This window comes from Cololabis saira, chromosome 21 (assembly GCF_033807715.1).
Source record: "Cololabis saira isolate AMF1-May2022 chromosome 21, fColSai1.1, whole genome shotgun sequence".
Lineage (NCBI taxonomy): Eukaryota > Metazoa > Chordata > Actinopteri > Beloniformes > Belonidae > Cololabis > Cololabis saira.
In genome coordinates this window covers 30,608,201-30,634,201 of record NC_084607.1, presented here as the reverse complement: position 1 = coordinate 30,634,201, position 26,001 = coordinate 30,608,201, and the positions used below count along the sequence as shown (strand labels likewise).

The window sequence follows — 26,001 nt, the reverse complement described above, 5'->3', positions numbered from 1 at the left end:
TGTAGTTCTTGACCAGGTTTGCACACACTGCAGGGATTTTGGCCCACTCCTCCATACAGATCTTCTCCAGATCCTTCAGGTTTTGGGGCTGTCGCTGGGCAATACGGACTTTCAGCTCACTCCAAAGATTTTCTATTGGGTTCAGGTCTGGAGACTGGCTAGGCCACTCCAGGACCTTGAAATGCTTCTTACGGAGCCACTCCTTAGTTGCCCTGGCTGTGTGTTTCGGGTCGTTGTCATGCTGGAAGACCCAGCCACGACCCATCTTCAATGCTCTTACAAAGGAGGTTGTTGGCCAAGATCTGGCGATACATGGCCCCATCCATCCTCCCCTCAATACGGTGCAGTCGTCCTGTCCCCTTTGCAGAAAAGCATCCCCAAAGAATGATGTTTCCACCTCCATGCTTCACGGTTGGGATGGTGTTCTTGGGGTTGTACTCATCCTTCTTCTTCCTCCAAACACGGCGAATGGAGTTTAGACCAAAAAGCTCTATTTTAGTCTCATCAGACCACATGACCTTCTCCCATTCCTCCTCTGGATCATCCAGATGGTCATTGGCAAACTTCAGACGGGCCTTGACTAGGCCTGTGTTGAAAAAAAATCGATTCTCCGATTTTAAATTGATTCTCATATTAATTCCTAAAAATCGATTCATATGTCTAAAGATCGATTTAAAAAAAAAAAAAAAAAAAATCCATAATTTTTATTTATTTATTTTTTTTCCTATCATTACATTACAACTTTTGGTACTTTTTTGTTTATGCCCAAAAAAGGAATATTTTTTTTGGACACATGGGGAAAAAATAAAAGCGATTTCATCCGTCTCTGTTTCCTCCCTGGATCTGTTTGATAATTCTGCCCCACGATGTTTCTGAAAGCAGTTCTATCAGCATTCTGGGAGCTGATTGGTCCTTACAGCATCATAAGCTGCCAATACTTGCTGTTGAATCTCAATATAATACTAGTATTAATATGTTGCATAACTAGACAGTCGTATACCGTATTGTCCCGAATATAAGACGACCCTGATTATAAGACGATTTTACAAGACTCAAGTTTGAAGAAAGACTTTTTGAACACCAAATTCAATTTTTATACAGAAAATAATGACAGTACATCTGAAACAAATGATTATAACAATATATTGGAGAGAAAAAGCCTGTTATTTTGCCTCATTGAAATCATTATCTTGAAGTTTGCATCATAACTTCTCCTCAGCTGCCGGTTCACCTGCCGAACTTCCGCACACTTTTCTCCAGATTGTCGCTACGTTTCTCCACTTTCTCTTATCTCTTCTCTTATTTTCTTATCTTTTCTTTCTTATACTATTTTTCTTCTTCGTGACAGGGGTTGGCTTTGGCCTGGGGAGTTTAGTTCAGTATTCGCTTTAAAGATATCTGGCGCCATCTAGTGGTGTAAATGGGTATAACGTCTAGACCCCGAATGTAAGACGACCCCCACTTTTTCAGTCTTATTTCAATGCAAAAAACCCCGTCTTATATTCAGGTCAATACGGTAATTCATGCAACAGCTGAAAAAACAGTTTTATTAACAGTAACCCAAATCAATATCGGATCGAATCGGATCGTGATAATCGATTCTGAATCTTAAAAATCGGAATCGAATCGATTCTTGACATTTGAATCGATCCCTAGCCTTGACATGCACTGGCTTGAGCAGGGGGACCTTGCGTGCGCTGCAGGATTTTAATCCATGACGGCGTAGTGTGTTACTAATGTTTTTCTTTGAGACTGTGGTCCCAGCTCTCTTCAGGTCATTGACCAGGTCCTGCCGTGTAGTTCTGGGCTGATCCCTCACCTTCCTCATGATCATTGATGCCCCACCAGGTGAGATTTTGCATGGAGCCCCAGACCGAGGGAGATTGACCGTCGTCTTGAACTTCTTCCATTTTCGAATAATTGCGCCAACAGTTGTTGCCTTCTCACCAAGCTGCTTGCCTATTGTCCTGTAGCCCATCCCAGCCTTGTGCAGGTCCACAATTCTATCCCTGATGTCCTTACACAGCTCTCTGGTCTTGGCCATTGTGGAGAGGTTGGAGTTTGTTTGATTGAGTGTGTGGACAGGTGTCTTTTATACAGGTAACGAGTTCAAACAGGTGCAGTTAATACAGGTAATGAGTGGAGAACAGGAGGGCTTCTTAAAGAAGAACTAACAGGTCTGTGAGAGCCGGAAGTCTTACTGGTTGACAGGTGATCAAATATTTATGTCATGCAATAAAATGCAAATTAATTACGGTACTTAAAAATCATACAATGTGATTTTCTGGATTTTTTTTTAGATTCTGTCACTCACAGTTGAAGAGTACCTATGATAAAAATTACAGACTTCTACATGCTTTGCAAGTGGGAAAACCTGCAAAATCGGCAGTGTATCAAATACTTGTTCTCCCCACTGTATAAAGTGGTCTCCCCTCAGCCTGCCAACTCAGAGAAGGAGGAAAGCAACCAAATTCTGCAGTGTCTGTACAGCCGCCCGGATGAGCCGTCCAGTGTGAAGTGGATCTACGAGCCGTTCAGATTCTGATGATTTTCGTTACATAACCAAAATGCAAACCGCGCCCACAACTATAAAACCGTGTAACTGCATGTGAGCGTCCGACTATCGTAGCACTGCGTGACATCAGACGCTCTCTGTCCATCTCCCTCCAGCAGCTGCCACTTTATTGAGGTTTCTGTAGTGAAATGAGGAGGAATCATAGAGATAACTTCTCATTTCAACTAACTGGATCAGCCGTTCCTCATCCGTGACCGTTTCCTACAGCGGTTTAAACCGGCTTTCAACGAGAGCGGCAGGAAGAAAATAGAAGCAGGGCGTCCGACAAATGTTCAGCTCAAAACGGCGCGCTGCGTCGCTGCGGCCAGTTAGGACAGTCCAATAGAAAATAAAGCAATGGAATTGATTTTGTCGTTGACGCTCGCTCGCATCGCATGCAATTATGACACGGTGAGAAGACCCTACGGCGCGTACCCTACGCCGTAGGGTCTGCGGCGATTTAACGCAGAACCATAATTCAGGCTTAACTCCGCCGGCCGGAGCTTCCGCCATTTTTTCATAGCGGTGTTCGTAGCGGAGCATCATTATCATAGCCCCGCCCACTCAGAATCCTGCATAGATAATGAGGTTAGAGACTGGGATGATAAAGACATGGTTTAGAGGCTGAATTTCTAATTTATTTAGCAAAAACAATCAAAAGCTTGTTTTTAAGACATTCAAGGCGTGTTTAAAATAGGGATTAGATGCCATAATAGGTCCCCTTTAAGATTGACGCAAACAGCACATGCAAATAAAATAGGGGCGTGTCCATATCCTTTCCAGGCTAAAAACTCAGTGATCAGGCTTCTGCATGTGCACAACCTTTTACAATGATTAAGACTCACAAAAGATACGTACAACTTTATGAATGTGCCAAAAATAATGTCTAGGCACATTTCTTTAGAATTGATTTTAAACTTTTAATGTTTGTTTTTAAAGCCCTCAACGGCCTTGCCCCGCCCTATTTATGGGAGCTTTTAACAGTGCGTGAGCATGGCAGGGCTGAGATCCTCAAACCAACTGTTGTTGGAGGTGCCCAGGTCAAAGTTCAAGCGCTGGGGTGACCGAGACTTTTCAATTGTCGCCCCCGGGCTCTGGAACAATGCACTCAATAACCCTTTTAAAACCCGAATATTAGCAATAACCCGGTTTTGCAAGGCCATGTAAACACCAATAACCCCTTTGAATAACCGGAATTTGCTCATATTCCGGTTTTTAAAAACTTGAATATGACCCCTGGGTTACTCCTTTTCTAACCCGAATATTTGGTCATGTAAACGCTAAACTGAATATCCCCATCAAACAGAACATGTTCGCAAGTAATCTTGGTCTTTTGAGTCCAGGAAGTTTTTATAAACATGGAGAAACGCAAGACCACACCACACTTTTGGAGTGAGGAGACTAATCATTTTATAAATGTAATGAAGGATATGAACATTTTGGCATTTGTAGACGGTAGAAAGTACCGGGATAGCGAGATTTACAAGAAGGTGAGTGAAAAGTTGCGCAAAGCAGCATTTGTTTTGAATTTGGATACAGGAAGAAGAAGCGGAAATGACGGGAATTGCGTCATGACGTTCTCCGTGCGTCGCTGGTTTGATCCAGATATCCCAAATGATTAATCACCATGGATACGGGGATAACGCTGTTTGCTCACGTATGTAAACGGAATATTCCGAATGTTTCAGTAACCAGAATATTAGCAAAAACCTGAATTTTGACTGCATGTAAACGTAGTCAATCACTGACCTGGACCTTTTTAAATCAAGGCTTAAAAGCCATCTATTTACAATGGCTTTTAAAAGGTATAGTCTGTAATCGTATTCAAAAACATGTATTGTTATACTGGGTGAAATGGTCCTTCCATCCTGAGAGTAGCCAGTGAATAATGTGTGCAGAAAAAGGAAAGAAAAAAATCCGACCTCTCTGACAGCTTTAATCCTGTAAAAACTCTAACCAATCTGTTATTTGCGCTCCGAATGGCACGGATTGGTCAGAGGACCAGAGGATTGGCAGGGGGGAAAGAACCAATAAGATGCCTTCATTTTAACTCCCGCCCACGCCCCCCTCTGTCCCATGCGCGCACTCGTCACGTCTCTATGCTTCCAGCCCCCGTGTCCACTTCCCACGGGTCCTCCTCGGCTCAGACTGTCCCAGTGTAACCATTGGGGTCCGTGGGGCAGACCCCCAGTAGCGGAGCGCCGGTGCGGGTGGCGGTGGCTGCGGTGCCCTGCAGGCTCTGGAGGCACGGCTAAGCCGTAGGGTATGGCGTAGCCTACGGCGTAGGGTACGCAGCGACGCGCACCATTCTGCGTTGGTGTAACGCGGAACCATAAATCAGCCTGCAGTGTGTGCTCTCTCTTCTCTGTTGTGCTCATTTTGCTGGGACGTCGGGTCCCTCAGCCGAGACACAACTTTTGCGGTGTGTGTTCATTGTTGTGTCTAAAAATGACACTCAATCAGAAAAAGTACAGATATTCTGTGATATTTTTTTATATTTATAAAAAAATGTAATTAGAATAAAAAAATAAAAAGGATCCCCATAACTTTGATTGGGTGGGCAGGATGCACGTTGGGGTGGGCACAGCCCATCCCTGCCCCCCCCCCTAAAACCGGCCTTGCTTACAGGTGAATGAGACATGGGGTAGTTTTGTTGACAATGTGCTGTCCAAAATGTCCGGGAAACCTCGACTCCTGCAAATGCGCGTTCCCCAAAGTTTGTGGGGGCGTCGCTTTGGACGGAGCGCTGACGGGAGGGGGAGGGGCTTAGAGGTGGTGCCACTTTCAAATCTTGCTAGCGCTCCAAAACCAGGGACTATACCTTTAATACCCAGTAGTGTGGTGACACTTTTTACTCGTTCTTTTATTCTATTTATTTTTCGCTCTGTCTTATGATTGTATGTTGTATTTCTGTAAAGCGCTTTGGCTCACCTAGAGGTGGCTGTAAAAGGGCTATATAAATAAAGTAAATTTTTTGGAGTACACTCAGTTTTACTCAGAGAAAAAGTTAGAATGGTATGAATGCTGGCATCCCAGGCACATCTTGCAGCTCTGGTGAGCAGAGACACACGAGCACGTGAGCATTCGCTCATATACAGTGCCTTGCAAAAGTATTTGGCCCCCTTGAACTTTGTGACCTTTTGCCACATTTCAGGCTTCAAACATAAAGATATAAAACTGTATTTTTTTGTGAAGAATCAACAACAAGTGGGACACAATCATGAAGTGGAACGAAATTAAACTCCCCGACTTGAGTCGACCAGCTAACTCCTGCGTCGGGGACAGCCCTAGACTGATTGTTGTCGTATGGACAGAGTCTCCCACCTCAGCTGTAGAGCTCTGCAGTTCATCCAGAGTGATCATGGGCCTCTTGGCTGCATCTCTGATCAGTCTTCTCCTTGTATGAGATGAAAGTGTAGAGGGACGGCCAGATCTTGGTAGATTTGCAGTGGTCTGATGCTCCTTCCATTTCAATATTATCGCTTGCACAGTGCTTCTTGCGATGTTTAAAGCTTGAGAAATCTTTTTGTATCCAAATCCAGCTTTAAATTTCTCCACAACAGAATCTCGGACCTGCCTGGTGTGTTCCTTGTTTTTCATGATGCTCTCTGCGCTTTAAACGGACCTCTGAGACGATCACGGTGCAGGTGCATTTATACAGGGACGTGATTACACACAGGTGGATTCCATTTATCATCATTAGTCATTTAGGTCAGGGATTGTCAACCGGTGGACTGCGGCCCTCTGGTGGTTTTTTTATAGCAAAAGGTGCAAATACAAATATACACTGATGCAAATAAATAGCCTATATAGGCCCATACTCTTATTTAAAAGCAAGGTGCAAAATGAAACAAACATCCCCAAAAGCAGTGGTCCCCGAGTTGCTTCTTGGTTATAATGGTTGAAAACCTCTGATTTAGGTCAACACTGGATCATTCAGAGATCCTCACTGGACTTCTGGACAGAGATTGGTCCGTGTACTTCGCGGCCATCCGTTTTTTGTTTTGAAATGACAAAATAAAAATAGAGAAATATTCATTGATGTGTTTGAAAATCGAAATTGGGAATTAAAACAGCGAGTGGAAAACTCTTTTCTCTATTTCCTATTCGTTTCCAAGGATACTGAAAACAAGGATTGGACAAATGGGGGGATTGCACATGCGCAGTAATAAATGAAGAAAGTTGTTTCTGGTTCTTTTGTTCGTCAGATTGAAAATTAACAGTTTTAGATTTTTTTAATGTTGAAACAGAAAATAAATCAAATATGAAACCTGGGAGTGAAACATGAGTTCTGTAATCTGTCTTCACTCCGTCATGAAACTGCAGTGATGTTGTGTCAGTCCGTTCAGCTGCAGCGTCCAAAAAAAAAAGCAGCGTCCAATCAAATAACATAAATTGAACTCTAACATCAGAGCCGCCGCAAGGGGTGTGCGAACCGTGCGACCGCACGGGGCCTCGTGCCCCAAGGGGCCTCGCGCTATGGGCCGTTTTTCGTTTTTTTTCCCCGTTTTTTCCCTTATAAATATCAACAGTCACGTTCCATTACAGACCTAAATGTGTACTAGTCTGTGCATATCAATAAATATAAGTGCAATGATGCGCGTGTCTGTTGTTCAACACAACTGCGTCAGACCAAGCGCAGACACAAGCTGCTCTGATCCAGACGGGTGGAGTTGGAACAAACTGTCACACAATGTCGAGAGAACGAGACAGATTCAGGAAATTTCCATCAGGGGATGAACAAAGAAAAAAACTAAAGAAAATGGAAGAGTTTAATGCCTCTCTGAAAGGCTCGTTTGATAAATTTGTTAGAAAAATCACCAATCCGACCGGGTCTCAAGCAGCCGTGGGGCCCCCCGTCGAGGCAAGTCAAATGATGATGAGGCAGGGGAAGGTATCCAGTATTTTGCTAATTGGAGAGTTAAAATTGCGCATATAGACTAGACACCCAATCCGACCCAAAAAACCCAAAAATTTCGCTCACGCGCGAGGGCCCCCCCCAAACCATTTCGCACAGGGCCTCGCAAATCTCCCAGACGGCTCTGTCTAACATACTGGTCCGTGTATCTTTTGGTCATTGGATTTTTCCGTCATGAGTGGGAATCAAAAAACAAAAAACGATTGGTTTATTTGATTTTCCTTCTAAAACAAAAAACAAATATTGAATTACACTGCATTTTTTCTTTTTCTGTGTTAATATGATTTAACAAAGATTCAAAATACGCTTTTATTTTCGTTTTCTATTTCATATAAGAAAAATGAAATCCCTAGTCAACAGGAAGGAAAAAACGAACCAAAAACAACCGTTTATTCATATTCGTGCACCGGAAGCTGGCATTTACAACCGAGTGAACTTAGTTCTGGATATTTAACAGGCATTCCTGTGACAATTCTCTCCAGGGGAAGTTTGATTTTAATATTTTATTGGTCGGGTTTACGTGACTTGGAAATGGCTCTGTATGCTGCAGTTCGGGTAACCATGGCAACCATAGCGGCGCTGAAACAACAGATTAAGGATTATTTTTTAAAGATTGATTAAGGACTTGTTCCACAGCGGTTTGACGCACAAACACATTTCCTGCACGTTGCAGCAGATGTGTCTCCTGCAATGCTCAGAAATGAGCGTCAGAAGATTCTGTGCTCGGCATCATCTGAGGAGAAAAAGGCTACGCAGAGCTGGAGAGCGCTTTGATTCATCATGGCCGAATGACCGGCTATCTGGCTTCACTGGGGGTGCATGCTGGAGAAGGTCGGGTTGGAATAATTAATTTAGTCCCACGCGTGAGGTATCCACGTGATTATCATTATATGTATTAATTGCACTGCAGCACAAACTTTACCTGACGCCGGAATTCATGGTATGGCTGATGGAGCTCTCTCAGGTTCTTCCAACCCGACCTTCTCCAGCAAGCACCCCCAGTGAAGACAGATAGCCGGTATTGCGGCTTTCCTGTACTTTTAAGAGCCGCTTGAGAGTTTATTGTTAGGTCCTGTATATTTGCATGACGCGCTGCTGACAGAGAAGTAGGCTACGCTGAGTCCGACAGAAGTTTTATGGCGTTTAATGACAAAACTCAGCCACAACGGCCTTCCGACATGCTTAATGGGTTTTAAACGTGTACACTGCAAACGTGATCGGGGTGATCAGTGTTCAGTACAAAGCTGTCAACAAAAATTAGGCTACGGCTCCCTAACAGCCTGTCCTAACTGCATGCGAGCGTCCGACCGTCGCGTCACACTGCGTGGCATCGGACCCGCTCTGAACGCGTTATCGGCCCCACGTTCTACCACGTTCTTTTGATTGACAGCTGAGACTCGCCTTTTAGAAGGCTGATTTATGGTTCCGCGTTACACCAAAGCAGACCTTACGGCGTAGGGTATGCGGCGCGGTCACCGAACGGTGCGCGTCGCTGTAGGCTACGCCGTCGATTGTACGCGGAACCATAAATCAGCCTTTATTCACCCGCCCGTGCGCTCCTGAAAGAAACTCCTAACATTAGCCGACTCCTAAAAGAGTAAAGGGACAAGTAAAAGATGGGTGATTACTTCTAATCTCCCTACGTTTGTACTTTCTAAACAGAAAACAAGCTTATTATTCGGTGGAATAAGTGGGGAAAAAACCGAACAATTAATAACGGCGTGTGATTACGCAATCAAACAGCGAACAGCTGGAGTGACCGGCGTGCGGTGCAAACATGTCAGCATGTCAGATCATTACTGGGATGTGGGGAAAAAGCAGAGGACACGATCAATCCGGCAGGATCCGGGACAAATTAAGCCCTAATAAGATTAAGATAAGATTCTTATTATATCTTATTATCTTATCAGAACCTTCCAGCCTGGCGATCTCCCTCCAGCAGCTGCCACTTTATTGAAGTTCTTGTATTGAAATGACTGTTTCCTACAGCGCTTTACACTTTTTTTTCAACTTTCAACCGGCTTTCAACGCGAGCGACGGGAAGAAAATAGAAGCAGGGCGTGCGACAAAAGTCCAGCTCAAAACGACGCTGCGTCGCTCGCAACCAGTATAGACAGTGCAATAAAAAATAAAGCAATGGAACTGTTTTTGACGCTGACTCTCGCTCGCGTCGCATGCAGTGTGTATATTTGCAATATACTGTGGACATCTGAATAAAAACCTCATAAATAGATTGAATCAAAGCGCTCTCCAGCTCTGCGTCTTTTTCTCCTCAGATGATGCCGAGCACAGAATCTTCTGACGCTCATTTCTGAGCATTGCAGGAGACACATCTGCTGCAACGTGCAGGAAATGTGTTTGTGCGTCAAACCGCTGTGGAACAAGTCCTTAATCAATCTTTAAAAAATAATCCTTAATCTGTTGTTTCAGCGCCGCTATGGTTGCCATGGTTACCCGAACTGCAGCATACAGAGCCATTTCCGAGTCACGTAAACCCGACCAATAAAATATTAAAATCAAACTTCCCCTGGAGAGAATTGTCACAGGAATGCCTGTTAAATATCCAGAACTAAGTTCACTCGGTTGTAAATGCCAGCTTCCGGTGCACGAATATGAATAAACGGTTGTTTTTGGTTCGTTTTTTCCTTCCTGTTGACTAGGGATTTCATTTTTCTTATATGAAATAGAAAACGAAAATAAAAGCGTATTTTGAATCTTTGTTAAATCATATTAACACAGAAAAAGAAAAAATGCAGTGTAATTCAATATTTGTTTTTTGTTTTAAAAGGAAAATCAAATAAACCAATCGTTTTTTGTTTTTTGATTCCCACTCATGACGGAAAAATCCAATGACCAAAAGATACACGGACCCATACTGCCCCCCCCCCCCCCGTTTGGAAACGAATAGGAAATAGAGAAAAGAGTTTTCCACTCGCTGTTTTAATTCCCAATTTCGACTTTCAAACACATCAATGAAATCGGATAACGGATAATGGATAACGATCCGTTTTCCGTTTTTTATTATCAAAACAAAAGATGGGAAACAGATTATTTTGGATTATTTCTCTATTTTAATTTTGTCATTTCAAAACAAAAAACGGATGGCCGCGAAGTACACGGACCGAGTTTGCTGCACTGAAAGTAAAGGGGCTGAATAATTTTGCACGCCCACTTTTTCAGTTTTTTATTTGTTAAAAAAGTTTGAAATATCCAATAAATTTCGTTCCACTTCATGATTGTGTCCCACTTGTTGATTCTTCACAAAAAAATTACAGTTTTATATCTTTATGCTTGAAGCCTGAAATGTGGCAAAAGGTCACAAAGTTCAAAGGAGGGCCAAATACTTTGGCAAGGCACTGTATGCATATATGGAGGGAGAGAGGGAGCGTTCACTTGGTGGTTTTCAACTGTATCATAAGGTATCATAAGGTTGTCGGTCGACCCAAATGCAACTGCATCACATGACCATCAGATGACATTCATGCAAATATTACGCAGCTAAAGATAGTAAAAAGTCTCCTTTCTTTATGCTAATGAGGACCGTGACATTTGAAAACACTGTGGAAGGCAAGTGAACTCTGAGGGGAGAAATATGGAGAAGCTGTAAGAAACTTTACCTGAGATGTGCTGGTAGTGTGTGAGTGAGAGTGTGAGTGAGAGTGTGTGTGAGTGTGTTTATGTGGCAGCTGCTGGCTAAGAAAGGTTCTGGCACATAAATCCCATAAAAAGCAGCTAAGCTAAGCTAAGTGGCCATTTGTCATCGCCTTGCAGTTACTAAGTTTGGGCGTCCGTTGACTGATTATCCTGCTGACTTGTGGGGCCGAGAGGAGTAAACACGACGCCTCACTCCCTCCGTAATGAAGACGGCTTCTCATCTAGTCTTACTCAACTTCCAGTCTCAAGTTTTCCTCATAATTGCATCATTGTTTTCAGAGGCGTTCTGGGAGAAGTGAATAACAAGATCTGGCGCAGGCGTCTCTGAGAAGACGCTGGCATCTGCAGCTGGAAATACAAGCTGCGGTTTTAGAGGAGGCCTTCCTTCGCAATCCCCTGACCTGAACATCACGTAATAAATCTGACATCCTGAGGGTTGCAGCGCGGCCAGACATGCCTCCCAACCAATTTAGGTGCAAGAAAGATAGAAATTCAGACAGAGAGACTCTTACATGGGAACAAAATACCTCTGAAAGGTGTGTCAGTCAGCGCTCGCTCATTATGGTGACCAGGAATTATTTTTGAAGGATATTATTCACGGTGACCAGAAACTGGAAACTGGTCAGAATGTGTTCATTTCTGGGTTTTAAATGCGTTTATGAAAACAAACCATCCTGACGACAGCTGAAGCAGCAGGGGAGTTAAATACCTCTACTGGTATCTTATTATCTGATCAATTCAGATGAATCCCTGAAGGGAAAATTATATTGTTGCAGGCGGTTATTTAAAATGATACGCTGTTTTTTCAGTAAACAGTCTGTGGGCAGAAATGATCTCTAATGAAGCCGAAGAAGCTTCTGACTGAGACTCTTCAGTCATGTCTGTGTCCTGCAGATGTGCAGTCCATTTGTCCCAAACCAAGCGTTTATGACACGCCGACGCCGTGGGATTAAAACAGCTACAAGAGCGCGATTTATCTTAATATCCAGTGGTTTATCATCTTCACAAGCTGCAAAACTGCTATGACCTCAATGATGCCAGCAGTAAACAGTACAGACACTTAAAAACTGAGCTTTTGTTGGACTGAGTAAAGGTATTTAAAGTACTATGGTAGTGTAAAAACTCCATATCGACGTGGACTAATGACATTGTTATGCACTGTAATCTGAACGTACAGTGTTTCTACACCGCTGAAATGCCTCAGAGAGGGGAAAAAAAAATGACACACTTCCTCACAATGTCTTGTGCAGCTTATACACTTAGAAAAGCTAATCAACAGAGGTTTAGTTAGGCAGCATCAATAATCTTCTAGAAACACAATGAGGTGTTCAGAAAATATCAGAAAATAGTTTGTGGAACCCCGAGACGCCCTGATGCAAGTAGGGCTGGGCCAGGGGTCTGCAACCCAAAATGTTGAAAGAGCCATATTGAACCAAAAACACCAAAAACAAATATGTCTGGAGCCGCAAAAAATGAAAAGTCTTATGTAAGCCTTATAATGAAGGCAACACATGCTGCATGTATCTATATTAGCTATATATGGGGGAAGATTTTTTCATTATGCACTTTGAGAAAAAAGTCGAAATGTTGAGAAAAAAGTCAAAATGTCGAGATTAATGTTGTAGTACAATCTCGAGAAAAAAGATGAAATGTCGAGAAAAAGGTCAAAATTTAGAGAAAAAAGTCCAAATTTAGAGAAAAAAGTCAAAATGTCGAGATTAAAAAGGAAAGGCAAAAGGAAGAAAAAAAATAGAAAAAAAGGAAAAAATAAGAAAAGAAGGAAAAAAAGAAAAAAAAAAGTCAAACATTTGCCGATCCCTGGGCTGGGCGATATATCGAGTATAGTCGATCTATCTCGGCTTCTACTCTGTGCGATGTACAAAATGACTATCGTGAATATTCAAGTATACATTATCACGCATTTGCTTTTAGCCGCGGGCATTAAATTACAGGCTTTTCTCACTCTCTCGTCTCGTCTTCTCTGAGATATAAAACAAGCGCACCCTGTTAGATACGTCAGTCACGTGCTGTTGTGTGTCCATCGTTATACGACCAGCTGCTGGTGTCGGCGCTGCTGTCCGGGACCGACGGTCAGTTCCACCTCGCTTTAACTTTAACTTTCCCAAACTCGGCCTGTTTACGCCGTGAGCTCATCCGAGCGGTTGCTACGCACGACAGACTCTTTTCAAAGCAAACCGGGACGGTTTAGTAAAGACGGGAGGGGATGTTTTCTCCTCACACGGCTCTCCGGAGAGCCGAGGAGCCGCTCAGTGCGACACGCGTCCGCGCGCAGCCGAGCCTTTCTCTTCCAGAGCTGAGAAACGTCACCTAGTGTTGCTTAAATGTGGCCACATGAAATCAATCACTAACATCGAAACAAAGTCAAACAAGACTATATGACGTCATATTTCTAAAAGTAAGTGAAAGTGATGCAAAGTAAAGGAGGAGAGGATGAAACATTGCAGTCCCTACACCTACATTAGTCTGAATATAAAGGTGCTCTAAAGGCCCTCCTGCTCAGAGCAGCTCATCCTGGTAAAACCAGGTCAAACCTGGTAAAACCAGGTAAAACCAGGTAAAACTGGGACCAGAACATGTTCTTAGCAGATTTTCTTCAGACGGGAGTCAGAGATGCAACGTGCACTTTCTGTTTTGAAATGACACTTTTTATGTCTGTGCCACTCACTGCTTAGTAACTGTTTAATAAATTCAGTTTTGATAAATTTGACTTATTCCCCCTTTTTGCATGAAAGTTAGTTAAAATGAGCATATATTAATGCAGTATGAACAAGAATGTTTTAATGTAGACATATAGAATCATCATACTGGTGTGATTGTAGCATCAAAGTGTTAATTCAAGGCTAAGGCAAAATATCAAGATATATATTGTGTATCGTGACATGGCCTAAAAATATCGAGATATTAATAAAAGGCCATATCGCCCAGCCCTAGATGCAAGGCTTGTTTTTCACGTGCACACATTCCCTCCACCAACACACCCGGACCACCCTGGAGGTTTAGCCTCTCACTCTGATCCACCTTTGTGCTGCAAATCGACGGCCCAAAATAGCCAAATTTTTGTGGAAATTTGACGGCTTCAGTCGAGCAAGAGTTATTTTGGTTGATTACAGCCCTGATAATAACTCCAACAGCCCAGGTTATAATTAGTTTAATACCCACATGATGGTAGTCAGGGTTGCAGGGGAGCTGGAGTCAGAGCGAGAGCCGGTTCTAGCCTGGACAGAGACGAACAAGCACGTACTTGAACACAGCTGTTAGTTTTGGTGTCTCCAGTGAACCTGCTGTACGTACGTGGACTGTGGGAGGAACCACACAAACCCACAAGCACCGAGAGGACGTGCATACTCCACCAAGAAAGGACCCAGGTCTGCTGACCCCCCCCAGCCCTCCAGCATGAGCCATCAATAAAACATATTAGTTGTGTACTAGGGGACCTATTTTTGCATGTTTTTGGCCTTTTTCTTTTTTGATTGGGTGATCATTACGGCTGAATTACAGCTTACAGCATTCAGTTTCTGTAGTTTCTTTTATGACATGTTGTTTTTAATATAACGCCAGTTACTCTTACGAGTCTGGTTCACACTGAGACTCTTTGCACCCTCGAGCCAAAACTGTACACGCTCAAAAAAACCTGCTATAAAGTCAACATGCATCAATATTCGTTTCTCTTAAACCACGTCAGCTCTGCTCAAAACTACCTAATATTCAATCATTTCCTTGACTTTAGCCTTTTAAATGTCAGCTTTAACACATCATAACATTTCCTTTATTTAAAAAGAACAACAAAAGGATTATGAGTCTTGGATTTAACAAAACACAGCAGCAACATCAATTTCACTGCATTAGTACATTCCATTTGGCGTCACATTTTGCAGCCTCTGTTGACCCTTTATCTCAAAATGTACCAAGAATGCAACAATGTGCAAATCTCAAACCCATATTTTTTGATCATCTGAACAAGGACATTTCAAAATATCAGTGTGACTTAGACGACAGCAGCACATCTCGTGTAACAGCCTCTCTTCTCTACACGAGTGTCTGCAGACGTCTGGGGAGTGAGGAGACCAGTCAGTCGCTGGAGCTTTTGAGCAGGAATGTAATCTCATTCTTGTCTGATGCAGGATTCTAGCTGCTCAACATTCTTGGACCTTCATTGCCAGATTTTTCATTTCAAGATGCGCAAAAGTATTTTCTATTGGTGGAATGTCTCGACTCTGAGCCGGCCGACTCCTGCGAAGCCGTGCTGTAGTGATGGATGCGGTAGGTGGGTTAGCATCGTCTTGCTGAAATATGCGAGGCCTTCGCTGAAAGAGACGTTGTCTGGACAAGAGTCACATCGTCTGGTACTATTCAGCATTGAGGATGCCTTTCCAGATGTGTAAGCTGTCCACAAAACTAGCACTAATGCAACCCAGTTCCATCAGAGATTCAGGCTTTTGAAGTACACACTGATTACAAGCTGGATGTCCCTCTCCTCTGTCTACTGAAGGAGATGGCGTCCAATAGCCTTGAAATCTAGACATAGTGCCAACAAATGTAAATGTGCCTTGCAGGAACGTCTAGCTATCCACCGTTGGAGCTCATTAACTATGATCAAAAGTCACAGGGAGCCAATCAAATAAGTCTATCAGCTGCAGCTGAGGATTTACAGCCGTTTGAGACAGCAAAGGTATCAACAGCAAAAGATTCAGATTTTTTCCTTTAAAGGAGCTTGAGGCAGGATTGAGGCAGGATTTATGAAAATAATTCGTATACATTTTAAGTTTTCTAGTAATAATGTCAGATGAAGCGTTCCAAACCCAAAAGAATGAGCCCTCTAGTGTATCTTTCCGTTGCCTTGAACAGGCTGTGTGCTGCAAAATGTGCTGCAATTCGGTCCCGAATTTCCCGCGCTGTCCTGTAGATGTGACGTCACATGACGCTGCATGTGCGTTCTCCCCGTTCTCCCATGCCGGCTTCACTGTTGGCTGCAGTACCCCCAACGGCCGTCATGGTGAAGGGTGGCGCTAGAGAGTCTCATTTCTTAAAAGGAGCCTCATGCTCCTTTAAAAACGGAACAAATATGGCGCTTAAATCACCCCTTTGTGTAATTTATGATTTTACACAACACTCTCTACCGTTGAATCGTTTCTGTTGCTCTGAATGAGTCCCCTCTTTCGCTGCTCTGATCGGTTGTAGCGCTGACGGTAGTAGTTTGATGAGCAACCGCGTCTTGGACCCGGGGGGAACTACGGGTCAGACCTACATCGTTCTAGATAAGCATCCAATGTCGATTAATCCGACCACAGAACAGACCATTTTAAAGAGCTCTGGCCCAGAGAGAACGGCAGCGTCTCTGAATGGTTCAGATACGGCATCTGCTTTGCAGGACAGAACCAGACGCTGCATCTGTGGATCACACGGTGACCCGTGTTCACGGGCCGTGATCCCTGGAGTCCATGCAGACCAGAATCAGGCCTGTTTTAACGCAGGGCCGCCCCATAGCCCAAAGATCACCAACATCCACGTTTAACTTTTGCCGTTGTCCCCAGAACACAGAGATTCCTCCTGATTCTCTGAATCTTCTGATGATATTATGATTTGAAAATGTTGGAATCTTTTAAGTCTTTGCCATTTTAACTTGGTTTGTCCCAGATTTATGATCCTCTCCCCATCTTTACACCCGAGAGCCTCAGTCTCTCTGCCGTGCTCCTCTCATACCCAGTCATGCTACTGACCTGTTCCCAGTTAACCTAATTAGTTGTCAAGGCTCATTTAGTTGATTTGGACTTTTCCAGCCTTTGGGGCTCCTGTTCCAACCTTTTTATGATGAGTTGCTGCCATCAACTTCATAAAGAGCTAATATTCTCCATAAAATGACAAAATGTCTCAGGTTCATCATCTGATATGATGTTTATGTTCTATTGGGAATAAAATAATCGGTTAATGAGATTTGCAAATCACTTAATTGAAAATGATTGTTTACAGAGTGACCTCACTCTTTTGGAGTCGGGCTCGCGCTTACGCGATGAAACCAGCGTTAATGCCAATATGTGTCGGGTACAGTACGAGACACTGATTAAAAACATACAATGCCTTAAAGTCCACCATGTTTTATAGGCAAAATATCTCTGATTCTGTGGGATTTTTCAGCTAATTATAAAGCGAGCTACAAAGCTTTATAATGTAGCACCAATGCTGGTTATCACTATTTATCTCCGTCTTAAATCCCCACTCCTTCAGACAGGGAGACATGGTTTTAAATGTAACATCCAGCAACCGTCACCAGAGGCTGAGCGGCAGGAAACGAGCGAACCGGTCACGGCAGACTTAGCCTTCACTCCTCGTCCTCGCTAATGAGTGCGAGGCTCTCTGCCGCTCGCAAGTGAATGTTATCATTCCTATTAATAGAGAGGTGACATCACACTCTTCCCAGCAGCGGTCCACACGAGTACACCCCGAGCAGACGGCTAATCAGCTGGAAAACAACCACCCTTGAGTCTGCGCGCGCGGGGCTTCCAGGAATGTCTCGGCTTCTGAGGTCGACTCAGTCGACGCACGGCCTCGTCGCCTCCAGGGAACTTTTAAAGTTTAACTCTTTCTGCTTGTGTCAAACATTACACACAGTTGTGATCAGTAACCATATAAATACAAACAGCTCAACTATGACTGTATACAACTACTTCTGGAAGGTTTTTCTTCACAAGGCCTGTAGCACCCTAGGATGTAATAATTTCCTGAAAATGTAATAACGCCTGAAAATGTAATAAAATTTGCACTTAACTCAATAGAAAATGTAATAAAACCCAATAATGTAATAACTTCACCAATAATGTAATAAAATATCCTGACGGTAGGGCTGTGCGATTAATCGATTTTAAATCTAAATGGGATTTATTAATCAAAATCGATGTTAAAAAAGGAAAATCGGAAAATCGATTTTCCTTTTTTGCAGCTGGCTGCATTACAGACAGAGCTCGTCTAGTCATCTTTGTTTGGTCAAGAAAATTGTAAATGTTGTCACTTTACTAAACTCAAGGAGGATTTACAGTATCTTTCAATTGCACTTCATTCCCAATAGGGAAATTTGTTTGCTATTTTTCTTTAAAAATAAAGATAAAATATTGTAAACAATTTTGTTTAATTGTCTTTTTCTTTTGTAGTTTTACCAAAAAAATCAAATCGAAATCGAAAATCGGGTTTTCAGAGAAAAAAAATCAGGATTTTATTTTTGTCCAAAATCGCCCAGCCCTACCTGACGGATATTGTAATAACATTTTTACCGATAATGTAATACCTTATTACATTATTGGGAATTTATTACATGGTACTCAAAGTCTGCGATTTAACCCAATAGTCTTTCTGGTGTTTCAAATCCAGCGTATATAACATTCTTAGATACTTAAAACACAAAATGTAGAATTCTGGACTGAAAATTAACATATATATTACATTATTTGTCAAATATTACATTATCAGTTTTGGAGAAAAAAAAGACCCACCTGAAAATGTAATAAATTCCCAATAATGTAATAATAATTATTGGTAAAAATGTTATTACAATATCAGTTTGGATATTTTATTACATTATTGGTGAAGTTATTACATTATTGGATTTTATTACATTTTCGATTGAGTTAAGTGCAAATTTTATTACATTTTCAGGCGTTATTACATTATAGGGTGCTACAAGGCCAAAGGAAATCAGAGGTACTTTAGTAAATCTCTCATATTTTACGTTATTTAGCAGTTAAACTAAATAAATTGCTTGAAGAGAGAGTCGATGGGTTGCTCAGTACTGCCGTTGGTCCTTAGATACGGGGGAGCTTTGAGTCCCAAACCCTCGCCTCAGTCGGGCTTCCTGCTGCAGGATAGCGTTTACTCTAAATTAAAATTACAAGGACGTTCAGAAGATGTTCTGCTCTGCATGTGTGTCACATAACAGCTCGGGGAAAAAGGTGCGACGGTGACGCAAATGCACCAGAAAACTAATTCCCGGGGAGGAGAATATGAAAGAAGACGGAACAACATACATTTTTCTTCTTACAGCGGCTCGCCGTAATTTATCTGAAGATGAAACATAAGCCTGCCAGGCACCCCGGTTGCTATGGCAACTATCAAGTCAATAGCCGACTTCTTCTGGCATCTGTCTCCGCTGTCATTTTCCACTGAGTGCAAAAGACAGTATCGACAGTAGTCTGGCTTTGACGCTGCCAGACGGCACGTCTGAGCGCTCAGCGCGACACAAAATGTCTGGTGAACCTCACACCGCTCCTCCTCCTCCTCCTCCAGAGGAGCCCGGGGGGCGTTTGATCTTTAAGCTCTTCCCATTATCGTTCTGATTTTATTCACACAGATTCTGCTACGGGGGGTAAAAGAGCATAGATAAGGGAAACGGGAGTGGTTTTCCAAGTTCACTCACCTTCTTGAGGTTGGATCGGTTACCCTGCATGTAGCTACGTTGCATCTCCAGCACCTTCTGGGGCCTGCTGCGCATCCAAGCGCTCAGCGTCTCGATGGGCGATCCGTTTACACACCACTCGGTCACGCCAAACTGCCTCAGGTGGGCTCTCGCGTGGCTAGCTAAAGCCTTTCTGTTCTCAAAGTAGAAACCACACAGCTCACAACTGGGGTCTGAAAAAGACGGGGAAGAGCAGGTGGGAGCGTTTTAAACGACCAAACGACGGAGACGGAGCTCTGGGATCGCCGGGCAACGGAGCGACGGCGACTCACCGCGGTTCCCAGGCTTTTCTGGGGAGGGTTTTCTTTTGAAGGAGAACTCCTGTGGAAGGGATGAGAAACTCTTAAGCCGGTGTGGTGATGAGTGGGTGGTCTCCACTGACTGGGCCTCCTCAGACAAAGGCCTTTTCGCCAGTGGGGACATCCTAAAAAACTTCCCAGCCAGTGGGGCACCCGCGGAGTCCACAGACCCCACGCCCTGCTTATGAAACCGGGATGGCGACTGCAGCAAACTGTGAGGAGATTTACGGTATTTGGAGGACTGGTACCCGGAAACACCAAAACCCTCCGAGCCGCCGGCGCCGCCCGCCTTCTCCCACGACGGGCTGCTGGTCCCGCGGCCCGCCTCCTTCTTCACCCCGTCGTCGGGGCGGGAGGAGCCGCCCACCCCCCTCTTGTGCATGACCTCCCTCAGGGTGTCTATGGGGGAGCCGTTGACCGACCACTCCGTGATGCCCATCTGCCGCAGGTGAGAGCGGGCGTGGCTGGACAGGCCTTTACGGTTCTCAAAGTACTCCCCGCAGAACTCGCAGCGGATGTCCCTGGTGGGCTCCACTTCGTGGCCTCTGGCTGCAGAGAGGAGACAAGAGAGATGCCCGACGTCAGTAAGGGAGGTGAGGAACAGAAGAGTTATACAGTTGTTATTCTATGACTACGTTTACATGCATCAATAACCCTTTTCTAACCGGAATATTAGCAATAACACCAATAACCCCTTTAAATAACCGGAATTTGCTCATATTCCGGTTTTTAAAAACCCGGATATGACCCCTGGGTTACTCCTTTTCTAACCTGAATATTTGGTCATGTAAAGCCTAACGGAATATTCCAATCAAAAGGAACAGGAATTTGTTTTCTGTGCATGTTTTTTTGCAAGGAATCTTGATCATTTGAGTCCAGGAAGTTCTTATAAACATGGAAAAACGCAAGACCAGGAGGAGACTAATCACTTCATAAATGTAATGAAAGATATAGCACAACAGGGGAAAACAACAAAGGGAAAGAAAAGGAAACTGAAATGTACAAGTTTCAGTGTAACCTGCAAAGGTCCAAAAATTTGGAATGAGATTGATAGTGCTATAAAAGTCTGGATCTCTCTCAATTTTAAAAAAAGAGACTAAAACAAAAATTGTTATTAAATTATGTCTCTTCTTATTAAATTATGTTTATGTACCAATACCTGATGTATTATTTTTACAAAAATATCTTTGTATCTAGGAAATCTGAGGAGGTGTCAGGGTTTTATTGTGTGTTTTTTCTTTAGGTTATAAGGTTATTATATGTAATATACGTGTAATTTATAGTTGTTTTGCTGTGTGACTGGGCCCATATTCATAAGCTACAGTAGCTTCTGGGGAGTCCCATTTTACAAACCAATTGATTGATTGTTATCTGTATTTGCGTTTTTCAAATTATTTGTAATAAACTCTGAATTGAATTGAATTGATATGAACATTTTGGCATTTGTAGACGGTAGAAAGTACCGGGATAGCGAGATTTACAAAAAGGTGAGCGAAAAGTTGCGCAAGGCAGGGTTTGTACGAACGCCAGAGCAGATCAAGCACCGCTGGAAGACGCTGAAAAAGGCGAACTACAGGGACAAGAAATAAAACGGTACCAGCAGGTCCGATCATCCGCCGTGCTGCTGTTATTGTTTTGAATTTGGATACAGGAAGAAGAAGCGGAAATGACGGGAATTGCGTCATGATGTTCTCTGTGCGTCGCTGGTTTGATCCAGATATCCCAAATGATTAATTACCATGTAAACAGGGATAACCCTGTTTGCTAACGCATGGAAACAGATTATTCCTAATGTTTCAGTAACCAGAATATTGACCTTAACCCGAATTTGACTGCATGTAAACGTAGTCTATGATTTCACACGTAGTTAGATACAAGTCACATCTCAGCACCAAACATTCAGCTTAGTTCACATCCAGCATCCGAATGTGATTTAAGTGACTTTAAAAGCATCACAGTTGTTGCTGCCAGACAGGCTGGTCTGATTTAATCAGAAACTCTTCATCTGCCGGGATTTTCACACTCACACTCGTCTCAAGGCCTTCACTTCCCTCCCATAGACTGATCCACTGGTATCACTTCATCTACAAAACTATCACTGGAAGCAGCCCTTCATATCTTGGCTCACTACTTAATATCAGTAATGGGACCTTACATTAAAGCAGTTACATTAACCTGGTCATTCCAAAAGCCTGCACCTCCTTTTGGCCATAATTCATTTAATTGCACTTAAACTTCACACATTCACTCCTTTCTCCTCCTTCAAGAATACATCTGTGATCATTGCACATGTTTGTAACTCTTCCAGACCAGCCCTACTACTTTTTACTCATATTTTTTGTGTGTGTTGTGTGTTTTTTATACAGGACTGTCTCAGAAAATTTGAATATTGTGATAAAGTCCTTTTTTTCTGTAATGCAAAAAATGTCATACATTCTGGATTCATTACAAATCAACTGAAATATTGCAAGCCTTTTATTATTTTAATATTGCTGATCATGGCTTACAGCTTAATAAAACTCAAATATCCTATCTCAAAATATTAGAATATTCTGGGAATCTTAATCTTAAACTGTAAACCATAATCAGCAATATTAAAATAGTAAAAGGCTTGCAATATTTCAGTTGATTTGTAATGAATCCAGAATGTATGACATTTTTTTTTTTTTTTTTTTTTTTTTTTAAATTGCATTACAGAAAATAAAGAACTTTATCACAATATTCAAATTTTCTGAGACAGTCCTGTATATCGTGTTTGATTGTTAGTTTCACTGTGATTGTATGTGCTTGACTCTTTGTGCTGCCTCTTGGCCAGGTCGTCATTGTAAATGAGAAACTGTTCTCAACTGACTTACCTGCTTAAATAAAGGTTAAATAAAAAACATTTTAAAATTCACACTCCCATGGGCCACGAGCAGGAAGCCCACAAGGTCTCACTGAAACTGTACAATAGATGTCTGAAGAGTTCTGACGTCTGTACCATTGTCAGACACTCGGGTCAGAATTGACTGTTTAGGCTGGTGATGATGATGTGATGGTGAAGAAATGTTTTTAAGACCACAATGTTACTGACAACCACTTCCAGCAGGATAACGTCCTACGTTGCATCGATGAGCTAACTCACTCCAACAGCCTCAACAGTTACAGCATCACAATCTGACAATCTAAATGGGAGATTTACATCTTTGAACGTGGATCCAATAAATCAGCAGCGACCACATCACCCCATCTTATCTTTCATTGACAGTTATTAAATAACGACGTTTAAAAAGCAGTTGATTTACCCAGGTTGAGAGGAAACGCGTTGTCGGCGCTGCTCCAGCTGGAATGAAGCGTTTCGGAGGAGAAGCCGGCGGACCGGCCCACGGTCCCCGGGCCGGTGACCTCCAGCTGCACCGGTTCGGGCTTCAGCTTGAGCGTCAGGCCGTTGGGCGACGTGGGGAGGGACTTGGACGCCGGGGAGTGGGGGGGGCTGGAGGGGCGGGCGAAGGCGAAGGGCAGGCGGCTGAAGAGGGAGGCCGAGGGGGACGAGGAGGCCGTCACGGGGGAGCGGGGCGGGCCCGGGGAGGACGGGGGCGGCGTCTTCAGAGCTTTCAGGGGGAGGGCGCAAGGCAGGCCGCGCCGCGTGATGATCTCCCGCAGCGTGTCGATGGGGGAGCCGTTGACCGACCACTCGGTGATGCCCATCTGGCGCAGGTGGGAGCGGGCGTGGCTGGAGAGGCCTTTACGGTTCTCAAAGTACTCCCCGCAGAACTCGCAACCTATCTCCTTCGGGGGTTCGCCTGAGGGCAAAAGGATGGAGACATTTAGACTCTTTGCACAGAAAAAAGAGCATAAACGTGACGTCGGAGTGAGTGAGGGACTTACTGTGAGGCAGGGCCATGAGCTCCCCACTACTAAGGCGGAAGACCTGCATGGAAGAGGTCTTTAGACGCTTGGCAGGGGGGCCAAGTAAAGACGAGGCAGAGGAAGAGGTAGCTTTGGATGTGGACTCACCCCCGGCCGCGGTCACCTTGTAGAGGAGTGTGTTGGGCGAGGAGGAGAGCGCCAGCAGGGGCGGCTTGGGGGTGACGGGGGGCGCGGCGCAGAGGCCGTCCGGCTCCGGCGTGCCGGCTTTGTGCTTAAAGTCCTCGTTGTCAATGAGCTGGTTCAGCAAGTCAATGGGGGAGCCCTTGGACTCGGAGTACTCCACGCCGAAGTGGCGCAGGTGCGCCCGCGCGTGGCTGGACAGGCCCTTCCGGGTCTCGAACCAGGCGCCGCACAGCTGGCACACGATGTCCTTGTTGGGGTCCACCTCCAGCGCTGCGGGGGGTAGCAGAGGTGTCAAGTAACAAAGTACAAATACTTCCTTACCTTACTTAAGTAGACATTTTGGTTATCTATACTTCACTGGAGTAATTATTTTTCAGACGACTTTTTACTTTTACTCCTTACATTTTCACACAATTATCTGTACTTTTTACTCCTTACATTTTAAAAACAGCCTCGTTACTCTATTTCATTTCGGCCTTTAAAAAAAAAACTATCCAGTTAAATTGCTCCATCCGGATAGAGTGAATTTGGTTGTGGTTGTTTCAGATGTTCTTGTCCAGTTTTGTTCTTACATCCGTTCCCTCAGATTCCTGCAACTAAACTTGGATGTACATTCCAATAAAGGTTAGGATAAATGATAACATGCCTCTGAAGTTTGACTTTTTGCACCATTACAATACTTATAGGCAACTAGTCATCATATCTCCTGCTCTCTGAAACACATGTTAATGCTCAATAGTACACATATATGGTTCTTTAATATATTTGCATTATACTAAGACGTATTCATTTTCAATGGCTTTTGTCCTTAATGGCTTTTTTCCCCCTTACATTACTTTTACTTTTATACTTTAAGTAGTTTTGAAACCAGTACTTTTATACTTTTACTTGAGTAAAAAACTTGAGATGATACTTTAACTTAGGGCTGTCGATTTTGGACAAAAATAAAATCCCGATTTTTTTTCTCTGAAAACCCGATTTTCAATTTCGATTTCGATTTTTTGGGTAAAACTACAAAAGACAATGGAATAAATTGTTTCAAATATTTTATCTTTATTTTTAAACAAATTTCCCTATTGGGAATGAAGTGCAATTGAAAGATACTGTAAATCCTCCTTGAGTTTAGTAAAGTGACAACATTTACAATTTTCTTGACCAAACAAAGATGACTAGATGAGCTCTGTCAGCTGCAAAAAAAGAAAATCGATTTTCCGATTTTCCTTTTTTTAACATCGATTGTGATTAATAAATCCGATTTAGATTTAAAATCGATTAATCGCACAGCCCTACTTCAACTTCTACAGGAGTATTTTTAAACTCTAGTATCTATACTTCTACCTGAGTAATGAATGTGAATACTTTTGACCCCTCTGGGGGGGGACAAACACATGATGAAACATTCAGCTGCGTGCTGAGTGATGCGCGGCGCGGGGACTTTACCGAGGTTGAGCGGGGCGTCGTTCTCCTGCGGCGCCCACAGCGGTTTGGCTGCTCCCAGGCCGGAGCTCAGGCCCTTCATGCCCCCGGCCTTGGCCTCCAGGGAGCGCAGCGGGGAGGACACGGGCAGCAGGGAGGAGATGGGGGCCTTCTTCACCACCGAGGAGGGGGAGCCGGAGTGGGACGGGGCCGGGGAGGCGCCCGGAGACGACGTGGGCGTGGGCGAGGAGGAGCGCAGCGGCGCCGCCTTGGCCAGGAGGGAGAGGGGGAGCAGGGGCTTCTGGTCTATGTCCATCTCGTCGGGCTCCTCATCCTTCGGGGTGATCGGGGGGGGAGACTTCGTCGCCAGCGGCTCCAGGAGAGACGGGCTTATTTTGCCGTCCGGTTTGCGCTCCTTGGCTATTTGGTAGAGGAGGTCGATGGGGGCGCCGCTGCGCTCCGACGCGCTGATGCCCAGCTGCCGCAGGTGGGAGCGGGCGTGGCTGGACAAGCCCCGCCGGGTCTCGAACGGGGTGTCACACACCTCACACTTCAGGTTGTGGACTGCAAGACAGGAAACTGGATGATCAGCCTCATATGAAAGTGTGTGTGTTAGGGCTGTTCGATTTTGCCCGAAAATAAAATCTCGATTTTTTTCTCTCAAAAT

At 43.8% G+C, this 26,001-nt stretch overlaps 1 protein-coding gene across 4 annotated transcripts in view; it reads right to left on the bottom strand.

The window, feature by feature from the left end:
- wizb (WIZ zinc finger b) overlaps positions 1–26,001 on the bottom strand; it is a 52,248-nt gene that overhangs the window by 9,778 nt on the left and 16,469 nt on the right. For 2 of the 4 annotated variants that reach the window (XM_061712315.1, XM_061712316.1), the window contains exons 10-14: positions 25,359–25,898; positions 23,754–24,188; positions 23,171–23,668; positions 19,860–20,435; positions 19,549–19,760 (exon numbers count right to left, since the gene is read on the bottom strand). In XM_061712315.1, coding sequence (XP_061568299.1) covers positions 19,549–19,760; positions 19,860–20,435; positions 23,171–23,668; positions 23,754–24,188; positions 25,359–25,898 — 2,261 coding nt within the window. Of the gene's footprint in view, positions 1–19,548; positions 19,761–19,859; positions 20,436–23,170; positions 23,669–23,753; positions 24,189–25,358; positions 25,899–26,001 lie in introns of those variants that run through there. The other 2 variants (XM_061712317.1, XM_061712318.1) reach the window with 2 other exon arrangements.